The following is a 14,465-nucleotide window of genomic DNA, read 5'->3' as shown; positions in this document are numbered from 1 at the left end:
ATGCAGAAAAATATCATACAATTTGACAAAAAATCTTTCAAATTTTAATTAATAAAATGAAAAAAGTTTACTCAAATAATTGTTTATAATTAGTAACTTCAAAATTATGGCACATACATTACAACCAACATCCAACTCTCTAAATCACTGTTCATAATCTACAAAGGGAAGACAACTCTTACTTTAGATAAAAAAAAATTGTATTAGAATCAACCTTATACTAACAACTGTTTAACTTTAACAATGCATGGGTTAAGGCAAGTGTTCACAACCAACTCATACAACAGAATCTTGCCAAGATATGTAACACCTATTTTCTGAGAAAATTGTATTATAACCCAACTATTTCAAAATGGAAACAAATCGTACACAACAGATATGAGACCACGTGTAAGTTTCAGAACCTATACATGGGAGAAACCAAAATATCAAATACACTGAATCATGGAAGCAAAGCTAAAATGGATTTGTCTTCTTAGTCATATAACCAAGTCTTTAATTTTTGCATACATACAGTTGTCTGAGATAAGTGTAAAACTCCTTTTTTCCTAGCTGTTTAGAGCATTTTTGATTTTCCATAAGTGGTGGATCCAGAAATTTCGAAAAGGGGCATGTTCAAATGATTTCCTATATACCTGTAATCAGCCAAAATTTTCAAGCATAAAGAGGGATGGTCCATCCCCCTTGGATCTGCACATGATATAACACTTAAAATGTCTGACAGTTGTTTGGGGTAAAACCTGCAGTAATTTCGAATGTCTTTTGAAATATTTCATTATTAGAAAAATCAATTTTTAAGTCACCCAGATGAAGTACAATGTACTAAGTATAACCTTAACTACTTAACAGTTAATATATATGTACACAAGAATATCACCCACGATTAAGGATTTCATCATAAATAAACAAATGACTAGATTTACGATACTTTGGTATTTGATTTTTATATAAAAATATACAGAAAACTAAGAAAATATGGCATGTGAATTATTTACATTCAAATGTTAAAATAAATGGTATAGGTAAAATCAAAATATGATACAGATTAAAATAATAATGAGACTGTCACTAAAATTTGCCATTTTAAAGGGGCTCTTTTGATTTTTTTTCTGAATATGAAAGAGAAGCAAAACTGAACTAAGTGAGAAAATATTCTTATTGAAAGGCAATATAAAAAATATCACCTATTACATATAGTTATATTCTTTTCAAGCTAAAGTAATTTACTTCTTTTAAAAAGAAAAAAAACTTATAACTGAATTCGAACATAATCACAAGTTTTTCATTACCCTGGATTACCAGCTTAAAAATAAGAAGCAAAAAAGAACTAAAGCAATTCTAAGTTAGTTCCTTGGTTCTCAGGCCACTTATAATGAAAGGAGGCAATTCTTCTAACCTTATTATTGCCCCCCTTCCCCTGAAAAAAAAGATGTGTATTTTTTTTACATTATTAAAAGTCAGGTATGAGAAACGTGACTTATTTCTTTGATAGGAGAAAAAAAGGTAAAGAACCATCCTAAAAAGAGACAAGGAAGGTCTGTAAACCAAGAAATTATTATTAGTGTGTCTTATCAAAAATGTATTACTATATAACTATAATAATTTGAAACTTCCGATGGGCAAATTGCTTTTTGTCTTTTTTAGTAATAGAAGCCTGAAATTATCAAAATTTAAATAAATCTCTCAGCAGTAAAAAAAAATAGATAACAGATTATCATTAACAGAACAGATTTTCTCTGTTTGATAGTCCAAAATAAATGAAAGTGCAATTAATTATGAAATTTAAAAAAAAAAACTGTAGTTGCTTCAAAAATATGATTACGGACAATGTCAACAATGCTGCATCTACTGAAAATATACATTTTTATTATGCAAACACAAACAATACTGTCATTTCTACAGCTAAAATATATCAAAACAATAACAATAGGAAATGTCATGTAGCAGTCTTTGTAAGAATCATGCAAATTCTGCAATATGTGATACACCCTAAAAAAGTCTACATATTTTTATTTTCGTTAATAAGCTGTTTTATAGGTCCATATGATGAAATGTATAATTATTCATTCCAATCTTTCTGCTCTTAGAAGATAAGTCATATCGAAAATCAAATAGTCTCTTTTGTACTTCAGTGTCATTTACAGAGTTGTCTCCCTTAATTTTGAATTCTACAATACATTCCACATAACTTTTATCTCCAAAGAACAAGGGTTATGTGAAAAACCACATGTTACTTTCTGTTTACTAGAACATTTTAAACAAAATATCAAAAATAGAAATATGTAGGCTTTGCAACCATGAATCACATTTTGCATGATTCTCATCTTGAGTGCTACTTATAAACTATTGCAAAAATATGAATTATGTCTATCTATTTCGATGAATAGCACCTTGATCATTCTTTTTTGCCTAGTTTTTTTTTCAAACACTATCAACTTCCAAACTGAATTCTATTAATTTGTGAAATTATTTTGTGTTGTCTTGAGATTCAATATAAATTGATGATGTCAATATTTAATTTAATGCATGTATAAGCTTACATTAAATTTGCAGTGAATTTTTGATAACCTTAAATGGGATTTTTTTTATAAGAAAATAATTTTATACAACTATTGATTAAAATCACTCTAGGAACAGTGGATGAATTAATAATTACTACTATAAAGCCAAAAAATTGACTTTTTAAAAGCAGAAAAATATTTAACAAACAAATAATACAAAAAGCACTTTTATGTGACACTTTAGAGGCTGCCAAGCACATAAACAAATATCATATTAAATCAACAGTAACCTCCCTTTATAGCCGAGTTATCTAACTTTCTTAACAACCTTCAACAACTTTTCCTGAAGTTGGATAACATATCTCCACACTAACTCCATGTCTGTTCTTATTATGATTTCGATTACCGGTATATTTCCAGTCAACAATCAGTCACATCAAGGGAAGCAACTCTGGATACAACATGGATGAATATCATTATTGAGATGTAGCTATAACTCTTGACTACAATAAGTTAAATTGTAATTTGATTGGCAAGGAGACACTAACACTCATTATAATCTACCGTCCTCTGTTCTGGAATGTAACTATTTTGTGACATAAGATTTGAGAATTTTTGACACTCTGAAACGTCGATTGTTGCTGGTCCTGTGTTACAGTTCGAGACATTGGGTTTGAAATTAGAAGAAGCACCACTACTTGATGATTGTTTACTACTGGCTATTGAGCCTGCGGGGGATATTTTAGAAGGTCCATTATGATTAGGCATCTGATTCGGTGGTGGCCCTCTCTGCATCATTATTTGGCCTTGTCCAGGATACTGTTGCATGTGTGGTTGTTGTGGCCCAAGACTAGGGTAGTAATGTACACGTGTTGTATCAGGATAGTTTCCAGGAACCTGACCAATCATAGGAGGAGGCCCTTGGCCCATCATTGGATGGGACATAGTGGAGGATGGGTCAGACCCTCCACTACTGCCAGTTGTCAGGCCGGTCATGGCTGTTGTATTACTTGGACCTGTACTACTGTGATGACTTGGTCCACTTTGTGAGCTTTGGTGAGTACTGCTGGAGTGAGCTGAATGACTCTGACTCAAACTCCAATGAGGATTTAGCATCATAGCTTCTGTTTTCCATGCTCTAAGTCGTGCATGAATTTCTCTGAATGAGGGCCTCCTGTTTGGAACCTCATGCCAACATTCGACCATTAGACCATATACTCTTGTTGGGCATTCTTCTGGGGATGGCAGTATTTGCCTAGCCCTTACCACTTCAATAACTTCAGGATTTGAATATCCATAGTATGGCTGTAAGCCAAAGCTGAAAATTTCCCACATTACAACACCAAAGGACCAGATATCAGTCTCTGTTGTGAACTTTCCATACAGAATTGCCTCAGGTGGCATCCATCTGACTGGGAGTATAGATTTACTTTGAACTCGGTAATAATCTTGTGAATAGATGTCTCTAGACAATCCAAAGTCAGAAATTTTAACACACATATTGTCACCAACAAGAATATTACGTGTAGCTAAGTCTCTGTGAACGAAATGATGACTGGATAAGTACTCCATACCAGCGGCTACCTGTGTACCAATGTGCAACATATCACCATACTCTAATACTCCCTTCATAGCATCTGATTCATTTGATCCAAGGTCAGAGTTAGGAGAATGGGTAACAAGATATTCATGCAAGTCTCCAAGTGGCATATATTCAAATAACATACACATAGGTTCTTGTTTCATACACACTCCAAGTAGACAAACAATATTACCATGACGAAGTTCAGACATCAAGTCAACTTCACGTCTGAAATCATTTTTGACTTTAGGTGCTGAATTCTCCTTTAATGTTTTTATGGCTACTTTAGAAATCATATTGTCACCATAAAGACCCAACACTTCCCCTTTGAAAACTTTTCCAAATTGTCCTTCACCTAATTCCTGAAGGAACCGAATTGAGGAGATTGGAAAATCCCTTACATTCATGGCTGATTTGAGAGGAACAGTTTCCATAGCTGTTGGTTGATTAACTCCCTTTGTAGTTTTTGCTCCAGCAGCTTCTCTCTGTTTCCTGTGTCTCTGACACAAGCATACAAAAGCCAGTAAGAGTATTATCGCCAAGGGAACAATGATACCTGGGACTAGGTACATCAATGTATTTACAGGCTCTGCACCTATAGCACCAGGTCCACCGCCTACAGAAACAGACCCATCACCTGAAAAAATAATACATTGGGTATTTTCAAGTTTTCAAAGTTTTACTGCCCTCACACAACAAAAAAAGGATAATTTTCCACATTTAAAAATTTGTCTGGGCTATTCTGTCTACAAACTACACAGGTGCTCAAACTCTGTCAGCATACAGGCTTACCCCGATTGCAATTTTTACATTGTTTACCATAACTGAAGCTTAAGTTTTAAAATTATATAAGCAACTTTTGTCTGTTCTGAATAATGACATAGATGAGTTCCTGCCATTTTTTGGCTTTATATATGAGGTCAGCTCTGGTGTTTTGGTACAGTCATTTTTTTTCAATACTATTTAAGGTGTATATTTCAGCAGAATCTGTATAGACTCAAAAGAAAATCATATTCTCAGTGGCTGAGTAATTTACTGAGTTTTTTTTAACATCCTTGATTTCCCTTTTGGGTTTCACACAAATGGGGCGGCTCAGTTTCATGTCTATAAGTACAAATGTAATTAGTGGTACCATATCTGTTCTTACATTTAGGAACATCACATAATTCTGTGTGTCTGTATGATGGGTCTGTATAGCACCATGGCCCAGTATAGGTTCCATTTGGATTTCTGCACTGATGATGATTTCCTGGAGATAAATGAAAACATGATTGGTGGAGGCAGTTGATGTGTACAAGAAAGTTTAGCTATAAAAACAGGGCATTAATCAAACATTAAGTACTGGTAATACCCCACCATGCAAGGTGAAAAAAAAGGGGTGGAAAAATGTTCAAAATGGCCTACAATAAAAAATACATTTGGATTTTGCAAAATTGACCTTAACTTGTATTTATGGTACTAAAAACAAGTAAAAAAAATAATTGACCCATTCTTATGTTATTATCTGGAAGCTGTCAGGGAACAGACAGATTTTTTGGAAGGTAACACAATACCTTGCCACTTCATGTGGCGGAAGATAAAAACAAATAAACATGACAAAGTTTGAAGCATGTCTATAGCAAAAGTTTTCTTTTATGGTATTCATTCAAAAATTTGTAATTTTAAATTATAAATTTAACTTAAACACTTATGGTTTTGTGAGACAAAATTGTGTATGTGTATAAAATGTTAAACATTATGTTCACTAAGGTATGAATGCCTGATTATACCAACCTAAATATTTAAAATTAGATGCTTTGAAGTGAGGATTATTTTTCCAGTTTTGACAGGGTTTTCCTGATCTAGTTCTGTTAATGGTCCCTCTGAATCTTTCTCCTGATCCAGAGTAACATGTATGGACTGTAACATACAATATTTGGTTAATTCAATATATATCAGTATTCAGAGATCATTACTTTCAAGCCATATTTTGCACATATGCACGAGTGAGAGATCCATTAAATGCTTTAAGCCATCAAAGACAACATTTCTGTAAAAAGTTTGTATTAAAACAGACAAAGAAATCAAGCAGATGTATGGAAAGAGCTACTACCTTTGTATTGTAATGGTGTTATTCAAAGGCAAATATCAAATTCCCAAAACTTAATTTATAAAAAATCCTATATGTGTACACCATATTGAACTTATATATGATTGGATTTTTTTTCTATAAGACCTTTAGCTTCATTCTACTAAATCTTTTAAGCTTGTAGAATGTTTCATTTGTTATTAGAATTCCATGTGGTGTTGAGGGATTAAGAATGAGAAAAAAAAGAAGCATAAATCAATATGGAGGTAAACTTGCTTCCAATGTCAAGTTAACTAAGAGCTATCAATTTCAACAATGACTTGTGAATGTTACAGTCAGCATAAAAAATCCTTGATTCAGGTGAATTTTACATGTACTTTATAAAATATTTTTATATTTTCCCACTTACTCTGTGGACGTTGTGTAGGGTCTATTGGTACACCAATACCCTTACATTTATCTCCCTCAGGGGTGCCTCTTGGTGGAAGGTCATAGCATTTGGGCAGAAAACTATCACCTGTCAAAAATGAAGCAATCCAAATGTACAAAATATCTTATTGTACATATTTTTAAGGAGGTAGACCTAGGGTAAGGGACATAACTCTTATAATCAGTGATAAGTTTGTATCATATTCAATTTCACCAGAGCCTATCACGCTTTCATTTGAAACAGAATGAAATCAGTCCAAGTTACTTTGATGCTTACAAAAGATTGATGTTGCAAATTTCTAATGAGTTATGTCCCTTACCCTAGGTCTGCCTCCTTAAATGATATATATTGGAAAGAATAACATTTATTATATAAATATTTTCAATCAAGTGCTCTACTACATGTAAAGTTATTATAATTTACATGTGATTCTGACTTACTATGATAAATTAGTAGCCTATGGTAAAGTTATGAACTTAAATTCTTTTTACTTTCTCATCATGCTACAGCTATGTATTATGCCTCCTTAATATTCTTAATTATTACAACTATCCAATCAGAACTACCATACTAATCTTTTCTAATTACACAGAAGAAAATCCTTGTATGCATTAAGGAGAGGAATTTGTCCAGACTTTTTTCAATTAAAAAATTTAAGTGGAACAAGTTGAATTTTTTGCCATTACTTTTTTTCTTAGATCCTTTTTTCGCTCACAAATTTTTGATAGAAAGAGTATTTGTTCTTTATTTCTAGTGGTTTCTTAACTAAAACCTTTTGTGCCATATGGTAGATGGAACCACTTTGACCTGCCCATCACTATAATTTTGGGAAATAATTCAAGAAGAATATCTTCTTTCTGCATCTGAGGTTATTTTTTTGTGTAGTTGAAAAGGCCAAGTAGTTCCGATATTACTACTATCACAGTTAATAGACAAGTATTTTTGTTAATATATTTGCTCTAGTTTCATTGGAGCTGTTTAGTCATCTATGTTTACAGAACTTAGGACACTCACCAATCATTGGATGATGTCTGCCAATAACATATTCATTTTTACAGATGTTACCCTCAAGAGCTTCGCACTCGTCCCTGCAGACTTTCCGAGGGGTTGGGTTGATATGAAGAGGATCACACAGAGGAAATGTGTGGAAACACAAGAATTCTATAGCATATTTCTGACATTCTGGTGACATGTCACTGGAAGCAGCTATCACTGTGAAGGCAGCTGAAAATTACATTCAAAACAGATGAATATAAATGCCATATTACAAATATCTAGGCTTGGTAGCTCAGTGACATAATGTCACTGACCAGTAGTATTAAGGCTCGCTTATGTGAAATACAGCCCCATGCATATATATTAGGAAAGAAATAAAAGATTCAGTCAAGTGGCTGACTTAATCCAGCATTGGAGCCCTGGATTGCAGTGTTACCAGTTGATCAAAGTATTCTAACCACTGTTGGGACCATATGTATATACAATAAAACCTGCTTGAACCAAATGAACATTGAATAATACAAAACCCTGTCTTAACCAAACACTTTCAAAAGTCAATTTTGATCCTTTGTAAACAAAACACCTGTGTAAACCAAACCAATGTTAAAGTCCAAAATTGGTTTGGTTTACACAGGTTTCACTGTACTTGATAGTTGAGGGTCAACAAACTATACTTTAACAGACTTACAAGTAACTTAAACATTACATGTATATTTTGACAAAAGCTTGAAATCAATCCTAAATTATTAACAATGAATTGATTGTATGTGGAATAATGACAGACAGTGAAGTGTTAAGTTACACAAAAGAAAATACCAATATGATGCACACATTGGTATTACTGTAATAGCAAAAGCATCACATTTCATGCACATTGACGCTTAAATATGTTTCCATTCCTTTATGTATTAAAAAATTCTCATGTTTAAATAATGGAAAAGGGTTAATATTTTGTAAAATTTAAGGGAAATGATAATTTGACATTGATTAATCAACTGTCAAATGCCCAGACCAAACATGTATGGTCAGAACTATATAAGTATTTTTTGCTGAAGGTGAAAATAAATCTTACCAATGAATTTTTCCTCCTTCACACCTTGAGAATATTCTGAGGTGACATAAATAGTCTGGTTTCCTATAAACCTTGCACACATGTTTCCTCTGAATGGCTGACAAAAGCCATTACTATCATCTCTGGTACTCCCACTACTCTCTTTCTGTAACCTGAAATAAAAAGCCAAAATTTTGACCAACTACAATGGATGGGTCAATCAAAATGTTACCTTCAACTTATTTCAGGCTTCTGAATAATTTTGAACCTGTATTAAAGTCCTTGTTAGTTGATGTTTCAGTGCTTCAAAATTTACAGGGGAAATATCTTCAGAATCCCAGAAAATGCCCCCCAACAAAAAATAGCCTTTCTGTTTAGAGTTATTTATTGATGACCTGCAATAATTAATCCTACCAGTCCATTTTTTATCACTGCAAATGAATATGCTATGGTTGCAAGCAGTTGCCTTTGAAATAAAGCTGAAAACGGAATTCCATGCATGCAGGTTCTATAATTTCATTCAAGATATAAAGATAAAAACAAGTGTTTGAAGATATTTAAAGAAATAGAAACATGCCTATTAATTAGCCTATCAGGTGAAACAAACCATACAAATAAAAAACACAACTGAAACAAACAAGCGGCTCCCAGGAGCCTGAATCGCTCACCTTGTTAAATTTTTGCCTTTCAAGGGCAATAACTCTAACAAGAAGTTGTCCTACAATTTTGATTCCATGAAGACTTTGGTAGGACTTACCATGAGGATCATTTCATCACTCGAAAGTTTCATTCAATCTATTATAGTTTTCAAGATATTGACTGAAAACTGCAAAAACGTAATTTTTTGCCTTTCAAGGGCAACAACTCTTATATGGAGTCGTCTGACAACTTTCATCCCTTGAGACTTTTATAGGCCTTACAATAAAAATCATTTCAGCAATGAAGTTTCATTCTATCGATCATACTTTTCAAGATATAGGCTGAAACCTGTAAAAAAATGTCATTTTTCACCTCTAAAGGGCAATAACCCTTACATGGAGTCAACTGACAACTTTGATCCCTGAAGACTTTTGTAGGCCTTATAATAAGGATAATTCAGCAATTGAAAGATATTGGCCAAACCTAATGATTCGGAATTATATCCCAAAAACTACTGTATGACTCCTATGTTCTACTTTTAGTAACCGTGGCCATGTTTTTAACCAATCAAAAATCCAAATGGTCCTTTTGTTAAGGATATCCTAAAAAACAAAAACAAAAAACAAAAAAAAACAACTTTCATTGAATTCTGAATAGTAGTCTTTGAGAAGATTTTTGAAAGTAATTACATAAAAAAACAGCAAAAAACGTCCAAAAAGGGCAATAACTCCAACATGGGTCAACAGATTTTCACCAAAATTTGACCATAGATAAATCTCATCGTGTTGAATACTTAGAAATTGGTTAAAGTTAATGGTTTTGGAGATATATGCAAAAATCTGCTGTCTGACTCCTATGTTCTATTTTTAGTAATGGCGGCCATGTTATTTAACCAATCAAAAATCCAAACGACTGTTTTGTGCAGGATACTCTAAGGAACAATCATTATAATTTTCATGCAAATCAATTCAGCAGTTTCAGAGGAGAAGATGTTTGAAAAATTGTTCACGCCGACGACAGACGTGACGACAAAGTGATGGCAATAGCTAACATGGCCCATGCCAGGTGAGCTAAAAATAACTTCACTGATTTTCATAAATCAAGTGCCAGTTAATAGAAAATGAACTGAGCCCAAGGTTTTAACAGTAAGATTCTAAATGATAAAAGTTACATTTATCAATTTTTTTAGTCTTTGTCCTATTACTGTTCAAGTTTTGCTTGATTTAGCTTTGTAAAAAATCCTTGATAAAAACTAAACACAACTAGAGACTCTAAAGAGCCTGATTCATGGGCAGTAACTCTTGTAAAGAACTGTAATACAACTTTTAAAACTCTTGAAGATTTTAATAGGCCATGCTTTAGTGATCATTTCATCAATTGAAAGTGGTATCTTATTTAGTTATAACCTTACAAAATATACCATAAGATTCCTCATTTTATGTTGTTTAAGGGCAATAACTCTATTAGGATTGACCAATTGAAACTTTCGTAAAGCTCATTAAGTGCAAGAAGGAAGGTCACATTTGTTTCCCATAAAGAAGATACCTCAAGGATGCTGGTATTTAAATTTGATATTAATCTACTGTATAGTTTCAGAGGAGATTTTTAAAGAAAAGTTAACGACACCAAAAGACAGACACAAAGTGATGACAATACAATGTAGCTTGCATGGTCATTTGGTCCAGCTGAGCTAACAAAATGGACTACTTAACCAATAAGTATGTCATGGCAACAGCATCCTTGAACTTAGTAACTAATGTTGCACTGATTATATTGATCATAACATCCAATTTATTTATGTATTAAAGAAGGTGACAGTTTTCATTTAATTAGTTTCAGGTGAGTTAATGTAGAGTTAATATCATTATGTCAATGATACATTTGTAAGAAGAAAGTATGGGTAAAATGAAACAGGGAATATTGACATGCAGTGTCTTATATAATCTTTCACTCAATACTTTATAACAACACCTTGGCACAAAAAAAAATATGAGAAGTTAAAAGAAAACAAAAAGCATGTAGAGTAAAAGTATTATTGCAGCATATACACAGTGAGGAAACACAACATATAAGCACACAACCATATACCAGAGCTCTAAGAGTAAGGCAAGGCAAGTGCAAGCCACCATAAGCTATATACAGTGTGGAATATTGTGACAACAGCCAGAAAGCGTAAGCAAAGGTTCAGCAGGTTCAATATAAAGGTTCTGAATCAAATCGTGTAAGGGAGATTACTCCGTAAAACAAGCACCAACCATAAAAAGTTAATGTTTTGTTAAGACTTTTTACTTTGTTCCAAATACAAGGTATTGAGAAGTGAAATACTTCTACGGGTCCCCGTTTTTAAAGCTACCTAATTACACACAAATAGGCCTGTAAGAGATGATTAGATAAGTGGGATGCTACAGGTATTTTTTTATTGTTATCTGATCAATGAAGAGCTTAATCCAGTGCTATCCCCACCCCATGCATATATATTAGGAAAGAAATAAAAGATTCAGTCAAGTGGCTGACTTAATCCAGCATTGGAGCCCTGGATTGCAGTGTTACCGGTTGATCCATGTCTGATGGCAGAGATACATGCCCTTATTAACCAATTTAAAGAGGGAGGAAATTACGAAATTAAAGTAACCATGCTGAACCTTTAAAATGTTTTGACATCATCCATTGCTACTTACTGTTTATATATGTCTGGATCATACTTCCCAGAAAAGCTTTTAAAGAAAATTGTATTTATAAAAAAACTAACATCACAGACTTTTCTTTTTTGCAATGAATCATACTGATTAGATTAAAAACACTTACAATTTGATATTTCAATATTGATTTACATTAAAGTTCTTTTTTCAAAAAAGTTAAATTTCAGACTATTTACATAATCTGCAGTGCTTTTGTAAATTAAAGTATTTGACATTAATATTATTTAAGAACTGCTCATTCAAAGGAAAATTTGCCTGATAATTTTCTGAAATATATCAATAATTTTTCGAGATCAGAGCTATGCTAACCTTACCTTTCATCAGCATCTGTTAAGTCAGGGAAGGAATCATCATTACCTCTTGACCCTCCCCCTTTTTTTTCACTAACTGGTGCATAATCTGAAAGAAAATGAAGTAAATTTTCACTTCGTTCAAAATCAACTCTTAACCCAGCAATATGCTTGTTGATGTGACTTTTAATGAGATAGATCCATCATGATTTAGAAATGAAAAGATTTTATCAATATTATGATGTAAATATAAGATTTACAGATTTTCAGGGTCTTTAAATTTAATTTATATGACTTAAAAGATAAAAAAAATTAACACCAAGTTTAAGCATTAGATTTGTCTTTCTTTGATTAGAGATAGCACAAAAGCTTCAGAAGAAATTTACCTACCTTTTTTGATTTTTAAGTATGCAGTAGCATTCTTCTCACCAGCTCTGTTTGTAGCTATACACATGTAATTTCCACTATCCTGGGGTACTGAGTTCTCTATTTTCAACCTATAATATGCAAATGCAGCACACATATATTTGCTTTCCTGTTCAACCAAAATAACAGCATATTATTATTGTATTCCAGTTACTGTTGCTCACACAATGCTACTTTCTTAAATTAAGTTGCAAACAATTATTTTATTAAACACAGTGAGTAATATAGTAAACTTGTGGGAATAAAGTTGGTCTTTCCTTGCTTGCATGACAACCAACTTCCCTACAAGACTGGATAATTGATAAAGATTCATAAGAGATTTAAACCATATATAGAAATATACCTAACACAGAAAATAACTATGAACTGCTAGACAATTTATAGCTATAAATATCTTTCTTAATTGTCCAGTTAACTACCATAGACATTTTAACAGGTCATTCAATTAAGGGAAGACCAACATGATTTCCTGAAGTTAATTATATTACTTGCAGTAAAAAGGTTTAGGTGCTGAATACACCAAGTCTTACTAATGATAGGTAATGTTGGTCCTATACCTTTTTTCATGAATGCAGGACTATACTTTCTTCAAGCTATTATAGCAGTCTAATATAGAAAACAAGGAAAAGATAACTCTGTTATACGACAAAGACATGTGGAAAAACTCTATCAGCTGAATATATTCCTGTTATATGGAAGCAGCTCTAGCTGATGTTTAAAAGAACTAGATGAAACCCATAATACACCTGGTTATAAAATACCTGTACCTCACACATTCATTTGATCATATAAAAAATTTACATCCATTTTGTTTCATTGTTTATTTGAGTAGCATTCATTCAACAAACTAATGGTTCAAACAGTGCCAAGCCAAATCACCTAACACAAATATTCTTGTGGGTTAAATAGCTACTTAAAAGCATTTTAATGTAGTATTTATAAACATTTATATTCTGTGGTCAAGTTTAAATATCAAGTATATATACTGTGGCCAATCTTACAGGACTAAAGTTCAAGGGTTTGTATAATTATGACTTCCACTGCCATATATATATATATATAAAATTAATTGTCTAAATAATAGTCAACTATCACTCTTACGGGGTGATGGATCGTTAAAAACAATGTGAAACATAACAATAAATAAAATAAATGTCTAAATATGTTTAACATCACCAGAAGATGGTAAAATTTAAATTGAATATTTCGGATAACAGATATCCTTCCTCAGCATAAAACTCATAATACTATATGAGCATAAAACTCACAAAACTTAACGAGCATAAAACTCACAAAGTTCAAGATCAAAACAGATTCAGAAGCTGAATCGCGTACACTGTGGGTGATTGTACCTTTATCAAAGGCTCACATAAGCAACTGATGAGGAGCCTGAATGAAAATAACAAAGAGGGTCTTTTTATCAAAGTTACAATTAACTGTGGAAAACAATTTAAAAAAATAAAAAGTCCAAATATAGTTGTACAGCGTATTGATGTATAGCAAGTAGTGCTGTACCAGCCTTAGTTCCAAGACCTAAAAATGAATTATTTTTTCTCGTTAATTCCATCTGGAGAAGTTGTTTGCAATTTCTTCATCCAAACATTGTTGTGACGATCATAGAACATAATAAAAACTGGTCAAAATGTAAAAGAGTATCTCGGGAAAGCTTTTGGATGAAGAAATTGCAAACAACTTCTCCAGATGGAATTAACGAGAAAAAATAATTCATTTTTAGGTCTTGGATCTAAGGCTGGTACAGCACTACTTGCTATACATCAATACG

General features: G+C 32.6%; 1 protein-coding gene across 9 annotated transcripts in view; it reads right to left on the bottom strand.

Annotated features, from left to right (window-relative positions):
- Window positions 1-28: 28 nt before the first annotated feature.
- The window catches only part of LOC148628592 (inactive tyrosine-protein kinase transmembrane receptor ROR1-like), a 138,940-nt gene continuing 124,503 nt past the window's right edge, over window positions 29-14,465 (bottom strand). For all 9 annotated transcript variants that reach the window (XM_088590643.1, XM_088590662.1, XM_088590673.1 and 6 more), the window contains 9 exons: window positions 12,647-12,753; window positions 12,281-12,365; window positions 11,946-11,981; window positions 8,650-8,801; window positions 7,596-7,805; window positions 6,561-6,668; window positions 5,857-5,982; window positions 5,231-5,332; window positions 29-4,720 (listed from right to left, as the gene is read on the bottom strand). In XM_088590643.1, the coding sequence (XP_088446769.1) occupies window positions 3,045-4,720; window positions 5,231-5,332; window positions 5,857-5,982; window positions 6,561-6,668; window positions 7,596-7,805; window positions 8,650-8,801; window positions 11,946-11,981; window positions 12,281-12,365; window positions 12,647-12,753 (2,602 nt within the window). In that variant the 3' untranslated portion in view covers window positions 29-3,044. The remainder of the gene's footprint in view (window positions 4,721-5,230; window positions 5,333-5,856; window positions 5,983-6,560; window positions 6,669-7,595; window positions 7,806-8,649; window positions 8,802-11,945; window positions 11,982-12,280; window positions 12,366-12,646; window positions 12,754-14,465) is intronic.

Source organism: Perna viridis, chromosome 1 (assembly GCF_037379345.1).
Source record: "Perna viridis isolate PV_CMFRI_1.1 ecotype Kerala chromosome 1, ASM3737934v1, whole genome shotgun sequence".
NCBI classification, from domain to species: domain Eukaryota; kingdom Metazoa; phylum Mollusca; class Bivalvia; order Mytilida; family Mytilidae; genus Perna; species Perna viridis.
The sequence above is the reverse complement of the archived record's forward strand: the minus strand, read 5'-3'. Positions and strand labels throughout refer to the sequence as shown.